The sequence below is a fragment of the Nicotiana tabacum genome, chromosome 3 (assembly GCF_000715075.1).
Source record: "Nicotiana tabacum cultivar K326 chromosome 3, ASM71507v2, whole genome shotgun sequence".
NCBI classification, from domain to species: domain Eukaryota; kingdom Viridiplantae; phylum Streptophyta; class Magnoliopsida; order Solanales; family Solanaceae; genus Nicotiana; species Nicotiana tabacum.
In genome coordinates, this window is record NC_134082.1 from 182,988,538 (window position 1) to 183,005,112 (window position 16,575).

A 16,575-nucleotide genomic window follows, 5' to 3' on the forward strand; every position below is an offset into this window, starting at 1 on the left:
GATTTAAAGAAGGAGGAGACTAGTAGGGATGGCAAACGGTGCGGAGCGGTGCGGTTGCGGGGCACACCCACGCACACCAACGAAGACTCCAACCCCCCCCGCAAAACAAAATTTTCTATTTTTAACTGCCCCACCCCGCATATATTTTTTTTAATTTTTTTAATCTGATCTAGTAAACCAGGTAATTTTCTTTGAACTCTGCAATAAACCAGGTAAAATTCCAGTTTCAATAGCTCCCAACGTATGTCATGAATAATTGAATAGCTCCCCTTCCCTGCACTCAGCTTCTGTAATTCTTTTTTATTTTTTGTTGTTGTCATTTTTAATGTATGTTTTATTAATATTTAGTTGAGAAAAACTTAAATAAAGTAACATGGACAGTGATGACTAGTTATGTGGATTTCTGAACCATGAAAATATGTATTTGTTGAACGCCAAACATATTTCAGTTGTGCTGTTTTTTGAATATTTTATCTATCTTTATAATGCAGCAACCAGGAGGAACATACAAAGAAAAAAGAATTTCTGGCACAACCAGCAGCTTGAAGAGATGCTGTAGAAGTTTTCAGTCCATGTACACATAACACATCTTTATCAAGAAGGTCAATAGAGTTCATTAGTTCAAGTCTTTTCAGAAGGATTAGTATTGATAAAAATAAGCCACATATCTGCTTAGTGAATTCTAAGATAAAATCACATTATTTTTTAAGTTTAATGAAAAAGCAGATAACTAGATCAACAAACTATTTTTGTGACCAAGTTAAAAGAAACACAAATGCAGACACCAACTTAGCAAATGGAAAACGAACATCTTAATAAAGTAGATACACAAACCAGTCGCATCAGAAATAATACTAAATGAGAACTCTGATTAGTTTGTTACAACAAAGCAAAAATTGAAACATTGGGATCTTCTTATTCATCAGAAATAATGCATCTCCGACTTCCTTCAGTTATCAAGCAACTGAAACATCTGGATCTTCTTCTTCATCAAGCATTGTCAGACATGAAACTCTATCAATGCTTGAATACGAACCTAAAAAAAAGTATAATAGTATAAGAAAGTGAATAGTATTATTAACATAGTAAATCATAAAAAAGTTACTTACCATTTATCTCGTTCCATAACCAAGTGCGAGCACACATCAACGCCTCCAAAGTAGTAGGATAAAGTCTACTATGATGCGGGTTAATCAATCTCCCACTAGTGCTAAAGGCCGATTCTGAAGCAATATTAGAGACAGGAATGGCTAAGAGGTCACGAGCTATCTTTTACAAAGTAGGAAATTTTAATCCGTTTGTCTTCCACCAACGTAAACAATCAAATGATGGCATACGAGGTAGCACACCTTCTTCTAAATATGACTCCAACTCCGATCTTGGGTCCACATTCGCTCTACTCGAAGCGACAAACCTATCGAAACTAGACCGTCGATCACCCTCAACAACACCAGCAACTTCATTAGAACTAGATGCTTGAAATGACTCATGTGAAGCAACCACTCTGCTCGTATACTCTTGAAAGAGATCAAAACAATGGTTTCAAACTTCTTGAATTTTATGTAATGCTTCTTCACCATAAATTTGTGCAAGATAGAACTCAACCAACTTCATCTTAAATCTCGAATCAAAGATAGTAGCTACCCCCATCGAAATATGCATATCATCCCAATATTTTTTAAATTTTAACAACATTGATAATGCCATAGAGCTAATCAAAGGATTTAAATTTTTCACCCAAGCTTCTAATTCTAGCTTAATATCACAAACTTTTGAAAAGTATTGAGTTGAAGTTGGATATTGACTCCCTGAGAATTGTTCAGTGATATGGTGAAACAGCTGCAACTTTTCACAAACTTCATGTGCTGCACTCCATTGCCCTTCGGTTGGAAAACAACGATAATTGGTGTCAGTTAAACTCAACTTTCTGAACACCTCTTTGTAATCTAGGGTTGTTCTCAACATAAGATATGTTGAGTTCGAACGAGTAGGGCAATCATACTCCAACTTTTTAGTACAAGAAATATGTAGCAACCGTGCAGCTTCTTCGAACCTTTCAATTCTGCCTGAAGATGCTATCCAATATAAGACATTGTTACGCACATTACTAATACCATCTTCTATCACCTTTATCCCTTCTTGCACAATCAAATTTAAGATGTGTGCGGCACAACGCACATGCAACATTCGACCCATCAACAATAAATCCCTCTTACAAAGTTTCTCATCTAACAAGATTTTCATCATAGCATTGTTTGTACTAGAATTATCAACTGTAATTGTTGATATTCTTCTTTCAAGATTCCACTCTATCAGGCAATTAAGCAACACAATACACAAAGTATCCTTATCATGTGGAGCAAGAACATAAATAAATCTAAGAATATGGCTTTGAAGCCTCCATGAATCATCAATAAAATGTGCCATAATAGCCATGAACCCTTTTTTGTATTGTTTGAAGTCCACATATCAGTTGTTATTGCAATTTTACTTGTGAGTTTTTCCAACAACTTAGAAGTTTTTGATTTTAAATTGTCAAAAATCTTCAAAATATCATTATTGATTGTGCTCCTAGACACTATTTTAAACAATGGCTGAAGACTAGCAACAAACTTCCTAAATCCAACATGATCGACAATCGACAAAGGGTATTCATACAAAATGATGGCATGAGCAAGTTTCCTACATGAAATATCTTGATCAAAATAATGTTGTTGGATACCATCATCACCCCCCAAACCACCCCCATCTTCTAAGTTACTTGGCTTCTTACGACATCTACGAATATGATCCCATAAAGATGATGTCCCACATTTTCTTGTTGATTTGATATGAGTGTTACAATACTTACAAACACCAAAGTGAGCACCATCAAGCTTCACCACTTTGTAATGTTTCCATGCATCAAAACTAAGTTTTCTTTTACCTGTTTCATCAATAACTTCCATATTAACTTGATCAGACTGCATAAGCCCTCGACTCTCAATCTCAATAGGAGTTGTACTTGAAGATGAACACATTGGATTTTGTTCGCCTTGAGATTCCATACTTTTCTACAAAAATAAAGATAACATTTACTTACTATAGATCAGACTTTCTCTTCTGATCCATCTTGAGCTTAAGTTGTTGCTTCATTTTTCAAATTCCAACTTTACTTATATTCTGAATAATCACCATATACACCAGAAAGCTAGCTAATACTAACTACTTCATTCTTTTTCTTCTTCTTTCAACACAACATAGCAAGCATCTGATATTGGTTCTAATTACGGCTAGGTGGGGATTGATTATATAGGAATTATGATGACCCGGCCGGTCGTCTTAAGGATTAACGCCCCGATCCCCTATTAACTGCTTTCCCCAAGTTTATTTCTGCTATTTTTAATTGTCGGGATGTTCGGTTTTGAGTTTCGGAGAGTTTTGGGACACTTAGTCCCTAAATAAGAGCTTAAGTGTTGGAAAGTTGACCGTAGTCGGAACAGTGTAAAGACAGCCTCGGAATGGAAATCTGATGGTTCTGTTAGCTCCGTTGGGTGATTTTGGGCTTAGGAGCGTGTTCGGATTGTATTTTGGAGGTCCGTAGCTAATTTAGGCTTGAAATGCCGAAAGTTGAATTTTTAAAGTTTCCGGTTCGATAGTGAGATTTTGATCTAAGGGTCGGAAAGAAATTCCAGAAGTTGAAGTAGCTCCGTAGTGTTTAATGTGATGTGTATGCAAAATCTCAGTTCATTCGGACGAGGTTTGATAACTTTTTTATCGAAAGAGTATTTTTGGAGTTTTTGGAATTCTTAGGCTTGAATCCGATGAAAAATAGGTGTTTTGATGTTGTCTTGAGTGTTCCGAAGGTTGGAACAAGTTTGAATGATGTTTTAGGATTGGTTGGCATGTTTGGTTGAGGTCTCGGGGGCCTCGGGTGTTTGGGATGCTCAACGAACCATCTTTGGACTTGGAAAGATTGCAGATTTTCTATTATTGTATTGCAGAGAAAACGTTCATCACGTTCGTGAGGCGGTCTCGCATTCGCGTAGAGCATCTGGGAGAAGTAGCTTAAATATGATTCGCGTTCGTGATGATGTCCCGCGTTCGCGAAGGTAAGGACCCGTTGGTCTTCGCGTTCGCGACATGGTCCTCGCGTTCGCGTAGGGTCTGCCAGTGTAAGCTACGCATTCGCGAGTGGAACTCGTGTTCACGAAAGAGGAAATTGGCCAGCGGGACTTTTTGCATCGTGTTCACGATAGTAGCCTCGCGTTCACGAAGAAGAATGCGCTTGGGCAGATATAAGATTTCAAAATCGAGGGTTTAGCCATTTTTATCAAAACTTAAGCTTGGGAGCTCGGATTTGAGCGAGATTTTGAGGGATTTTCAGAGATATCGATTGGGTAACGATTTTTAACTCCTTTTTGCTTGTATCCCATTAATATAAACATGAATTCATCCTTTAATTTCAGAATTTGTATGAAAATTGGGGAAACGTTTCTTAGACCAAGAATTTGAGTTTGATTAGGGATTTGACATTTGATTGGGATAATTTTAATATGGTTAGACTTGTGAGCGTGAGAGGTTTCTGGAAATGTAAATTTTACCTGTTTTTGAGACGTGGGCCCGAGGGGCGTTTTGGTCACTTTACCTAATTTTGTGTATTAGCTTAGAATTGCTTTGTAGAATCAGTTACTTGAAGTGTTATTTACATTATGCAATTGAATTGAATAGATTTGGGCTATTTGGAGTCGAGTACTCATGGCAAGAGCGTGATTTCAGATTGATTTTGAGCCGGTTCGAGGTAAGTGGCTTGTCTAACCTTGTGTGGTGGACCTTCCCCTTAGGATTTAGTATATTTGGTAACTGAAATGCCTTGTACGTGAGGTGACGAGTGTGTACTAGTGCTAATTGTTGGAAATCCGATTTTCATTAAGTAATTACTAGTATGCTTCCTTTCCTGTTTTTATTACTTGCACTATTAAGCCTGTTGTTAGCTTAGGAAAGCATGTCTAAGTGATTTAATTGCTTTATTTGCTCAAACTGCCTTACCTAAATTCTGTGCAACATGATAGGCTAGAATTACTTGTTGCCTTAATATGAAATTTGCCATTTCTGGATATTTTCCTGTTGCTGCCGTGTATTTACATTGAGACTACAGATGTGGGATTTCGGTAGCTCCCTCTTGTCCGTTTATTTGGGACTACGAATGTGGGATTTTGGTAGATCCCCCTTGTCTGTTTATTTGGGACTACAAATGTGGGATTTCGGTAAATCCCCCTGCAGTTATATGGAACTACGGGACTGCATCCGGTAGATTCCCCTAGTACTGGATATTTATATTTGGGAATACGGATCAGGATTCCGGTAGATCCCCGCGTACTGATAGTTGGAATACGAGACGTGATCCCGGGAGATCCTTCGGATATATATAATAACAGAGATAACAATCGAGATATATATATATATATATATATATATATATATATATATATATATATATATATATATATATATATATATATATATATTCATGCCTCTTCTACGCATGTTTTTCATGTGCAGATCCAGGTACTGCGACTCAGTCCTATCACCCGTGAGGCGAGGCGTCAGCTCTAGAGACTTCGAGGTACATCTGCCTCGTCCGCAGACCGAGGAGTCCCTTTCTATTCTAGATTTTAAACATTTTCCCTTCTGTATTTCTTTTCCTTGTTAGATATTCTGGAGTTAGACACTGTTAAACATTCAAATGCTTGTGGTTACGTGAGTTTTCGGGTTTTGGGATAGTGTATCAGATTCTGAGAAGTTGTGTTGTATATGCCGAGCGACATTCTAAATATTGTTTCACTTGGTTATTTTTGGCTTTTGATTACTTCTTCAGCAAGTTTCGTCTATTTTCCGTATTTGGTAGGCTTACCTAGTCGTAGAGACTAAGTGCCGTCACGATGGTCTACGGAGGGCGAACCGGGGTCGTGACAAGTTTGTATCAGAGCTCTAGGTTCATAGAAGTCATGAATCACAAGCCATCTTATTAGAGTTTCGTTGATCGGTACGGAGACGTCTATACTTATCTATGAGAGGCTATGTAACCATTAGGAAAATTCCACTTCATTTGAATTCCATGTCGTGCGAGATTTTTGATATCACGATCCTAAACTTCTATCATCTATTCTCTCACCGATGGTGAGGGCACGCACTACTAGAGATGATCAGGAACCCCTGCCCCCACTGCAGCAGTCAAAGGTCGGGGCCGGAGTGGAGGCCGAGAACGCGCACGTGGTGCAGCAAGAGCACCTATGTGAGCTACCGCCGAGGTACCACCAGCAGTTCCAGCCAGAGCCCAGGCACCGGATGCGCCTACTGCTACTGCTGCTCCAGCACTTCAGGAGACATTAGCACAGTTCCTAAGCATGTTTGGTACGTTAGTTCGTACCAAATACTTCTCAGATCGGGGAAGGGACCCAGACTTCCGCCACTCCTACTCTAGAGAAGCGTGTTCTCATTGGTCGGGTTCCAGATGTCATAGCGACACAGTCTGTGGTCCCAATTCAGCGGGTGGTGAGGAACTCTCACCGAGTAGAGGATAGGTGGGTCCAGGAGAGAGAGGATAGACGAGGTCAGGAGAGAGAGTATATGAAAGTGAGGAGACCTCGTAGACTGAAAAGACCCATTGGTCCTTATTTTAGAGGAAGAGCACAGCATGGTAGAGGTTTTGTGGGTCAGCCAACTCAGTTTGCATCTCAGATTTAACATAGTGTTTTAGCTATTCAGGGGTCTTAGAGTACCCGTACCGTACAGTTTCCACTGCCACGTCCTCCTAGAGCTTGTTTTGAGTGTGGTGACACGTGCCATATTCTGAGGGATTGCCCTAGACTTGGGAGGAGTGTACCTCCACAGACTTCTTAGCCACAACGCGCTCCACAAAGTTCTCAGGCTATGATCACTACACCAGTTGCTACCCCACCTGCTCTGCCAGCTAGAGAGGAAGGCCATGCCAGATATTATGCCCTTCCTGCCCGTACCAAGGTTGTTGCCTCCGATTCTGTCATCACAGGTATTGTACTGGTTTGTCACAGAAATGCCTCGGTTCTACTTGACCCAGGCTTCACTTATTCTTACGTGCCTTCTTATTTTGCTCCGCATTTGGGTGTACCTCGGGATTTTTTGAGTTCCCCTGTTTATGTTTCTACTCCTGTAGGAGATTCTCTTGTTGTGGTCCATATTTATTGATCGTGTTTGGTTGCACTTAGTGGTTTTGAGACCAAAGCTGATTTATTGTTGCTCAATATGGTACATTTTGATATTATCTTGGGCATGGACTGGTTGTCACCCCATTATGTTATTCTTGATTGTCACACCAAAATCGTGACGCTGGCTATGCCAGGTGTACCGCGTGTTAAGTGGAGGGGTACTTTAGATCACACTCCCAGTAGAGTTATTTCTTTCCTTAGGGCTCAGCGTATGGTTGAGAAGGTGTGTGACGTGTATCTAGCTTGTGTGAGAGATGTCAGTATTGATACCCCTACAGTTGATTCAGTCCCAGTTGTACGAGATTTTCCTAATGTGTTTCCAGCTGATCTTTCGGGCATGCCGCCTGATAGAGATATTGATTTTGGCATTGATTTGTTTCCGGGAACTCATCCCATTTCTATTCCTCTATATCGTATAGCTCCTCCTGAGTTGAAGGAGCTGAAGGATCAGTTACAGGAATTTCTTAATAAGGGTTTTATTCGGCCAATGTATCACCTTGGGGTGCTCCTGTCTTGTTTTTGAAGAAAAGGGATGGTTCTATGCGTATGTTATTGATTATCGCCAATTGAACAAGGTTACAGTGAAGAACCATTATCCTTTGCCTCGTATTGATGATCTGTTTGACCAACTCCAGGGCGCACGGGTGTTTTCTAAGATTGACTTGCGATAAGGTTACCATCAGTTGAAGATCCAGGAGCCGGATATCCCGAAGACTGCTTTTAGGACTCAGTATGGTCATTACGAGTTCCTTGTTATGTCATTTGGGCTGACCAATGCCCTAGCAGCTTTTATGCACTTGATGCAGAGTGTGTTCCGGCCGTATCTTGACTCGTTCATCGTTGTCCTTATTGATGATATTCTGGTGTATTTTCGGAGTCGGGAAGATCATGAGCAACACCTGAGTACTGTGCTTCAGACTCTGAGGGAGAAGAAGTTATATGCTAAGTTCTCAAAATGTGAGTTCTGGTTGGGTTCAGTGGCATTCTTAGGCCACGTGGTGTCGAAAAAGGGTATTCAGGTGGATCCGAAGAAGATAAAGGTCATGCAGAGTTGGCCCAGACGATCCTCAGCTACAAACATCCGCAGTTTTCTTGGCTTGGCGGGTTACTACCGTCGTTTTGTGGAGGGGTTTTCATCGATTGCATCCCCCATTACCATGTTGACCCAGAAGGGTGCTCCGTTCCAGTGGATAGAGGAGTGTGAGGCGAGCTTTCAGAAGCTCAAGACATCTTTGACCACATCCCCAATTTTGATATTTCCTACAGGTTCGGGGTCTTAAACAGTCTATTGTGATGCCTCGAGGATTGGCCTTGGAGCGGTGTTGATGCAGAACGGTAGTGTGATTGCCTACGCGTCCAAATAGTTGAAGATACATGAGAAGAACTATCCGGTTCACGATCTTGAGTTAGCTGCCATTGTTTACGCCCTGAAGATTTGGCGTCATTATTTATACGTGTGCCTTGTGAGATTTATACTGACCATCGGAGCTTGCAACACTTGTTCAAGCAAAAGGATCTAAATTTGTGCCAGAGGAGGTGGTTAGAGTTGCTGAAGAACTATGATATCACTATTTTGTATCACCCGAGCAAGGCCAATGTGGTGGTCGATGCCCTGAGTCGTGTGGCAGAGAGTTTGGGGAGTTTACCAACATTGGAGAGACCTATGGCGATGTATGTTCAGGACTTAGCCAGCCAGTTTGTGCGATTGGATCTTTCGGAGCCCAGTCAGGTTCTAGCTTGCGTGGTTTCTCGATCTTCCTTATTTGATCGTATCAGGGAGCGGCAGTATGATGACCCTCATTTTCTTATCCTCAAGGACAAGGTTCAGCACGGTGATGCCAGAGATGTGACTATTGGTGATGATGGGGTAATAAGGATGTTGGGTCGGATTTGTGTATCCAATGTTGATGGGCTTTGGGAGTTGATTCTGGAGGAGGCCCATAGTTCACGGTATTCCATTCATCTGGGTGCCGCGAAGATGTATCAGTATTTGAGGTAGCACTATTGGTGGAGGCGGATGAAGAAAGACATAGTTGGATTTGTTGCTCGGTGCCTCAACTGTCAGTAGGTGAAGTATGAGCACCAGAGATCGGGTGGGTTGCTTCAGCAGATAGAGATTCCAGAGTGGAAGTGGGAGTGGATCACCGTAGACTTTGTAGTTGGGCTCCCATGGACTTTGAGAAAGTTTGATGCTATTTGGGTGATTGTGGATCGGTTGACCAAGTCTGCTCACTTTATTCCTGTGTGTACTACTTATTCCTCGGAGCGATTGACGGAGATTTATATCTGGGAGATTGTTCGTCTGCATGGTATTCTAGTTTCCATCATTTCAGATAGAGGTACGCATTTCATATCACGGTTCTGGAGAGCCATTCAGCATGAGTTGGGTACTCGGATGGAGTTGAGTACAACATTTCACCCTCAAACGGACAGACAGTTCGAGTGCACTATTCCGATTCTTGAGGATATGCTCTGTGCGTGTGTGATTGGGTTTGGAGGGTCTTGGGATTAGTTCTTGTCATTGGCAGAGTTTGGTTAAAATAACATCTATCAGTCCAACATTCAGATGGCATCATTTGAGGCTTTATGTGGTAGGCGGTATAGATCCCTGGTGGTTTAGTTTGAGCCACGTGAGGCTAGACTATTTGCATCAGTAAATGTTAAGTGGCGGGGCAAGCCGGTCGAGGAGGCGACCTGGGAGACCGAGCAGGATATGCGCAACCGTCACCCTCATTTTTTCACTACTTCAGGTTTGTGTTTTTGCTCATTCGAGGATGAACGAATGTTTAAGTGTAGGAGGATGTGACAACCCGGCTGTTTGTGTTAAGAATTAATGCTCGGATCCCTTATTAACTGCTTTCCCCAAGTTTATTTCTGCTATTTTTAATTGCCGGGATGTTCGGTTTTGAATGTCAGAGAGTTTTGGGACACTTAGTCCCTAAATGAGAGCATAAGTGTTGGAAAGTTGACTGTAGTCAGGACAGTGTAAAGACAGCCTCGAAATGGAAATCTGATAGTTCCGTTAGCTCCGTTGGGTATTTTGGGCTTAGGGGAGCGTTCGGATTGTGTTTTGGAGGTCCGTAGCTAATTTAGGCTTGAAATACCGAAAGTTATATTTTTAAAGTTTCAGGTTCGATAGTGAGATTTTGATCCGATGGTCGGAATGGAATTCTAGAAGTTGGAGTAACTCCGTAGTGTTTAATGTGATGTGTGTGCAAAATCTCAGTTCATTCGGACGAGGTTTGATAGACTTTTTGATCGAAAGCGTATTTCTAGAGTTTTTGGAATTCTTAGGTTTGAATTCGATGAAAAATAGATGTTTTGATGTTGTTTTGAGCGTTCCGAAGGTTGGAACAAGTTTGAATGATGTTTTAGGATTGGTTGGCATGTTTGGTAGAGGTCCCGGGGGCCTCGAGTGTGTTTCGGATGCTCAACGGACCATTTTTGGACTTGGAAAGATTTCAGATTTTCTACTGTTATGTTGCATAGAAAATGTTCATCGCGTTCAAGAGGGGGTCTTGCGTTCGCGTAGAGCATCTAGGAGAAGTAGCTGAAATGTGCTTCGCATTCGCGAAGGTAAGGACGCGTTGGTCTTCACGTTCGCGACATGGTCCTCACGTTCGCGTAAGGTCTGCCAGTGTAAGCTACGCGTTCACGAGTGGACCTCGCGTTCGCGAAAGAGGAAATTGGCCAGCATGACTATTGTGCATCGTGTTCGCGATAGTAGCCTCGCGTTCGTGAGGAAAAACATGCCTGGGCAGATATGAGATTTCAAAATCGAGGGTTTAGCCATTTTATCGAAACTTAAACTTGGGAGCTCGGATTTGAGCGAGATTTTGAGGGATTTTTAGAGATATCGATTTGGTAACGATTCTTAACTCCTTTTTGCTTGTAACCCATAAATCTAAACATGAATTCATCCTTTAATTTCGGAATTTGTATGAAAATTGGGGAAAAGTTCTTAGACCAACCATTTGAGTTTTGATTGGGGATTTGACATTGGATTGGGATAAATTTGATATGTTTAGACTCGTGAGGGTGAGAGGTTTCTGGAAATGTAAATTTACCTGATTTCGAGACGTGGGCCCGAGGGGCGTTTTGGTCATTTTACCAACTTTCGCGTATTAGCTTAGAATTTCTTTGTAGAATCAGTTACTTGAAGTGTTATTTACAATATGCAATTGAATTGAATAGATTTGGGCTATTTGGAGTCGAGTACTCGTGGCAAGAGTGTGCTTTCGGATTGATTTTGAGCGGTTCGAGGTAAGTGGCTTGTCTAACCTTGTGTGGGGGACCTTCCCCTTAGGATTTGGTATATTTGGTAATTGAAATGCCTTGTACGTGAGGTGACGAGTGTGTACTTGTGCTAATTGTTGGAAATCCGGTTTTCATTAAGTAATTACTAGTATGTTTCCTTTCCTGTTTTTATTACTTGCACTATTTAGACTAGTGATGGCTTAGGAAAGTATTTCTAAGTGATTTAATTGCTTTATTTGCTCAAACTGCCTTACCTGAATTTTGTGCAGCATGTTAGGCTAGAATTACTTGTTGCCTTAATATGAAATTTGCCATTTCTGGATATTTTCCTGTTGTTGCTGTGTATTTATATTGGGACTACGGATGTGAGATTCCAGTAGCTCCCCCTTGTCTGTTTATTTGGGACTACGGATGTGGGATTCCGGTAGATCCCGCTTGTCTGTTTATTTGGGACTACGAATGTGGGATTCCGGTAGATCCCTCTTGTCTATTTATTTGGAACTACAGATGTGGGATTCCGGTAGATCCCCCTGCACAGTTATATGGAGTTATGGGACTGCACCCAGTAGATTCCCCCAGTACTGGGTATTTATATTTGGGACTACGGATCGGGATTCCGGTAGATCCCCACGCACTAATAGTTAGACTACGGGAGGTATCCCGGGAGATCCACTGGATGGATGTAATTGGGACTACAAGACGGTATCCTGGAAGGTACCCCGGTTGTTATCTCTGTGTTGAGTTGTATTTCCTTTCCATGGTTATTTTGTGTCTATTCTAGTTGCTATTGTTCTTTCTATTCTATGTTATTTATTACTGTTGCACCTAATTATACTGTCTTATTCTACACTGTTAGATCTTATACTTTATTTAACCTCAGTAGGGCTCTGATCTTCCTCGTCACTACCCGACCGAGGTTAGGCTTGGAACTTACTGAGTACCGTTGTGGTGTACTCATGCCCCTTCTGTGCATGTTTTTTCATGTGCAGATCCAGGTACAACACTATCACCCGTGAGGCGAGGCGACTGCTCTAGAGACTTCGAGATACATCTGCTGCGTCCGTAGACTGAGGAGTCCGTTTCTATTCTAGCTTTTAAACATTTGCCCTTCTGTATTTCTTTTCCTTGTTAGATATTCTGGAGTTAGACACTGTTAGACATTCAAAGGCTTGTAGTTCTGTGAGTTTCCCGGTTTTGAGATAGTGTATCAGATTCTGAGAAGTTGTGTTGTATATGCCGTTCGACATACTAAATATTGTTTCACTTGGTTATTTTTTGCTTTTGATTACTTCTTCCGCAAGTTTTGTCTATTTTCCGCATTTGTTCGGCTTACCTAGTCGTAGAGACTAGGTGCCATCACGATGGTTCACGGAGGGTGAACCGGGGTCGTGACAAGTTGGTATCAGAGCTCTAGGTTCATAGGAGTCATGAATCACAAGCTGGTTTATTAGAGTCTCGCTGATCGGTACAGAGACGTCTATACTTATCTACAAGAGGCTATGTAACCGTTAGGAAAATATCACTTCATTTGAATTCCATGTCGTGCGAGATTTTTGATATCACAATTCTAAACTTCTATCTTCTATTCTCTCACCGATAGTCAGGACACGCGCTACCAGAGATGATCAGGCACTCGTGCCCCCTACTGTAGCCTTCAGAAACCAGGGCCCGGGTAGAGGCCGAGGATGCACACGTGGTGCAGTAAGAGCACTTGCGCGAGCTGTCGCCGAGGTACCACCAACAGTTCTAGCCAGAGCCCAGGAACCAGATGCGCCTACTATTATTGCTGCTCCAGTACTTCAGGAGATATTAACACAGTTCCTAAGCATGTTTGGTACGTTAGTTCAGGCGAGGTTGATTCAGGTTTTACCAACTAATTCACAGATCGGGGAAGGGACTCAGACTTCTGCCACCCCCACTCCAGAGCAGCGAGTTCTCATTGGTAAAGTTCCAGGTGTCATGGCAACACAGTCTGTGGTCCCAGTTCAGCGGGTGGTGAGGACCTCTCGCCGAGTAGAGGACAGGTAGGTCCAGGAGAGAGAGGACAGACGAGGTCAGGATAGAGAGTATAGGAAAGTAAGGAGACCTCGTAGACTGGAGAGACCCACTAGTCCTTGTTTTAGAGGAAGAGCACAGCATGGTAGAGGTTTTGTGGGTCAGCCAGCTCAGTTTGCATCTCAGATTTAACATAGTATTTCAGTTGTTCAGGGGTCTTGGAGTACCCGTACTACACAGTTTCCACTGCCACGTCCTCCCAAAGCTTGTTTTGAGTGTGGTGACATGCGCCATGTGGTGAGGGATTGCCATAGACTTGGGAGGAGTGTACCTCCACAGACTTCTCAGCCATAGCACGCTCCGCAGAGTTCTCAGGCTATGATCACTGCACCAGTTGCTACCCCACTTGCTCAGCCAGCTATAGGGGAAGGCCAGTCTAGATATTATGCCCTTACTGCCCATACCGAGGTTGTTGCCTCTGATTTTCTCATCACAGGTATTGTACTAGTTTGTCACAGAAATGAATCAGTTTTATTTGATCAAGGCTTCACTTATTCTTATGTGCCTTCTTATTTTGCTTCGCATTTGGGTGTACCTCGGGATTCTTTGAGTTCCCCTATTTATCTTTCTAATCCTGTTGGAGATTCTCTTGTTGTGGACCGTATATATCGGTCGTGTTTGGTTGCTCTTAGTGGTTTTGAACCAGAGCCGATTTATTATTGCTCGGCATGGTAGATTTTGATATTATCTTGGGTATGGACTGGTTGTCGCCCTATTATGCTATTCTTGATTGTCACACCAAAACCGTAATGCTGGCTATGCCAGGTGTACCGCCTGTTGAGTGGAGTGGTACTTTAGATCACACTACCAGTAGAGTTATTTCTTTCCTTAAGGCTTAGCGTATGGTTGAGAAGGGGTGTGACGCGTATCTAGCTTGTGTGAGAGATGTCAGTATTGATACCCCTACAATTGATTCAGTCCCAGTAGTACGGGATTTTGCTAATATGTTTCCAGCTGATCCTCCGAGCATGCCACCCGATAGAGATATTAAATTTGGCATTGATCTGTTGTTGGACACTCAGCCCATTTCTATTCCTTTGTATCGTATGGCTCCTCCTGAGTTGAAGGATCAGTTACAGGAATTTCTTGATAAGGGTGTTATTCGGCCTAGTGTATCACCTTGAGGTGATCCTATCTTGTTTGTGAAGAAAAAGGATGGTTCTATGCGTATGTGTATTGATTATCGTCAGTTGAACAAGGTTAGAGTGAAGAACCGTTATCCTTTGCCTCGTATTGATTATCTGTTTGACAAGCTCCAGGGCGCACATGTGTTTTCTAAGATTGACTTGCGCTCAGGTTACCATCAGTTGAAGATTCGGGAGCCAGATATCCCGAAGACTGCTTTCAGGACTCGGTATGGTCATTACGAGTTCCTTGTTATGTCATTTGGGATGACCAATGCCCTAGCAGCTTTTACGCACTTGATGCACAGTATGTTCCGGCCGTATCTTGACTCATTCGTCATTGTCTTTATTGATGATATTCTGGTGTATTCCCGGAGTCGGGAAGATCATGAGAAGCACCTGAGCAGTGTGCTTCAGACTCTGAGGGAGAAGATGTTATATGCTAAGTTCTCAAAATGTGAGTTCTGGTTGGGTTCAGTGGCATTTTTAGGCCACGTGGTGTCGAGTGAGGGTATTCAGGTGGATCCGAAGAAGATAGGGGTTGTATAGAGTTGGCCCAGATCATCCTCAGCTACAGAGATCCGCAGTTTCCTTGGCTTGGTGGGTTATTACCATCGTTTTGTTGAGGGTATTTCATCGATTGCAGCCCACATGACTAGACTAACCCAGAAGGGTGCTCCATTCCAGTGGATGGAGGAGTGTGAGGTTTGCTTTCAGAAGCTCAAGACCGCTTTGACTACAGGCCCAGTTTTGATATTGCTTACAGGGTCGGGGTCTTATACAGTCTATTGTGATGCCTAGAGGATTGGACTCAGAGCGGTGTTTATGCAGGACGGTAGGGTGATTTCCTACACGTCTAGACAGTTGAAGATACATGAGAAGAACTATCATGTTCACTATCTTGAGTTATATGCCATTGTTCACGCCCTGAAGATTTGGCGCCATTATTTATACGTGTACCTTGTGAGATTTATACTGACCAATGGAGCTTGCAGCACTTGTTCAAGCAAAAGGATCTAAATTTACGCTAGAGGAGGTGGTTAGAGTTGCTGAAGGACTATGATATCACTATTTTGTATCACCCGAGCAAGGCCAATATGGTGGTCGATGCCCTAAGTCGCCGATCAGAGAGTTTGCCATATTTACTAGCATCGAAGAGACCTATGGCGATGGATGTTCAGGCCCTAGCCAACCAGTTTGTGAGATTGGATCTTTCAGATCCCAGTCGGGTTCTAGCTTGTGTGGTTTCTCGGTCTTCCTTATTTGATCGTATCAGGGAGCGGCAGTATGATGACCCTCATTTACTTGTCCTCAAGGACAAGGGTTAGCACGGTGATGCTAGAGATGTGACTATTGGTGATGATGAGGTAATAAGGATGTAGGGTCGGATTTGTGTACCCAATGTTGATGGGCTTCGGGAGTTGATTCTAGAGAAGACCCACAGTTCGCGGTATTCCATTCATCCGGGTGCTGCAAAGATGTATTAGGATTTGAGGCAGCACTATTGGTGGAGGCGGATGAAGAAAGACATAGTTAGATTTGTAGCTCGGTGCCTCAACTATCAGCAGGTGAAGTATGAGCACCAGAGACCGAGTGAGTTGCTTCAGCAGATAGAGATTCCGGAGTGGAAGTGGGAGCGGATCACCATGGACTTTGTAGTTGGGCTCCCACGGACTTTGAGAAAGTTCGATGCTACTTGGGTGATTATGGATCGGCTGACCAAGTCCGCTCACTTTATTCATGTGTGTACTACTTATTTCTCGGAGCGATTGGTAGAGATTTATATCCGGGAGATTGTTCGTTTGCATGGTATTCCAGTTTCCATCATTTTAGATAGAGGTACACAGTTCACATCACGGTTCCGGAGATCCGTTCAGCATGAGTTGGGTACTCTAGTGGAGTTGAGTACAACA

The 16,575-nt window shown here is 42.5% G+C and overlaps 1 protein-coding gene across 1 annotated transcript; it reads right to left on the reverse strand.

Moving 5' to 3' along the window:
* Nucleotides 1-956: 956 nt before the first annotated feature.
* On the reverse strand, nt 957-3,047 carry LOC142178382 (zinc finger BED domain-containing protein RICESLEEPER 2-like). The gene is made up of 5 exons (XM_075247726.1): nt 2,492-3,047; nt 1,610-2,309; nt 1,350-1,504; nt 1,110-1,265; nt 957-1,036 (listed from the first exon to the last, which is right to left on the reverse strand). The coding sequence occupies exons 1-5, from the start codon at nt 3,045-3,047 to the stop codon at nt 957-959; spliced, it is 1,647 nt and encodes a 548-aa protein (XP_075103827.1).
* Nucleotides 3,048-16,575: the final 13,528 nt, after the last annotated feature.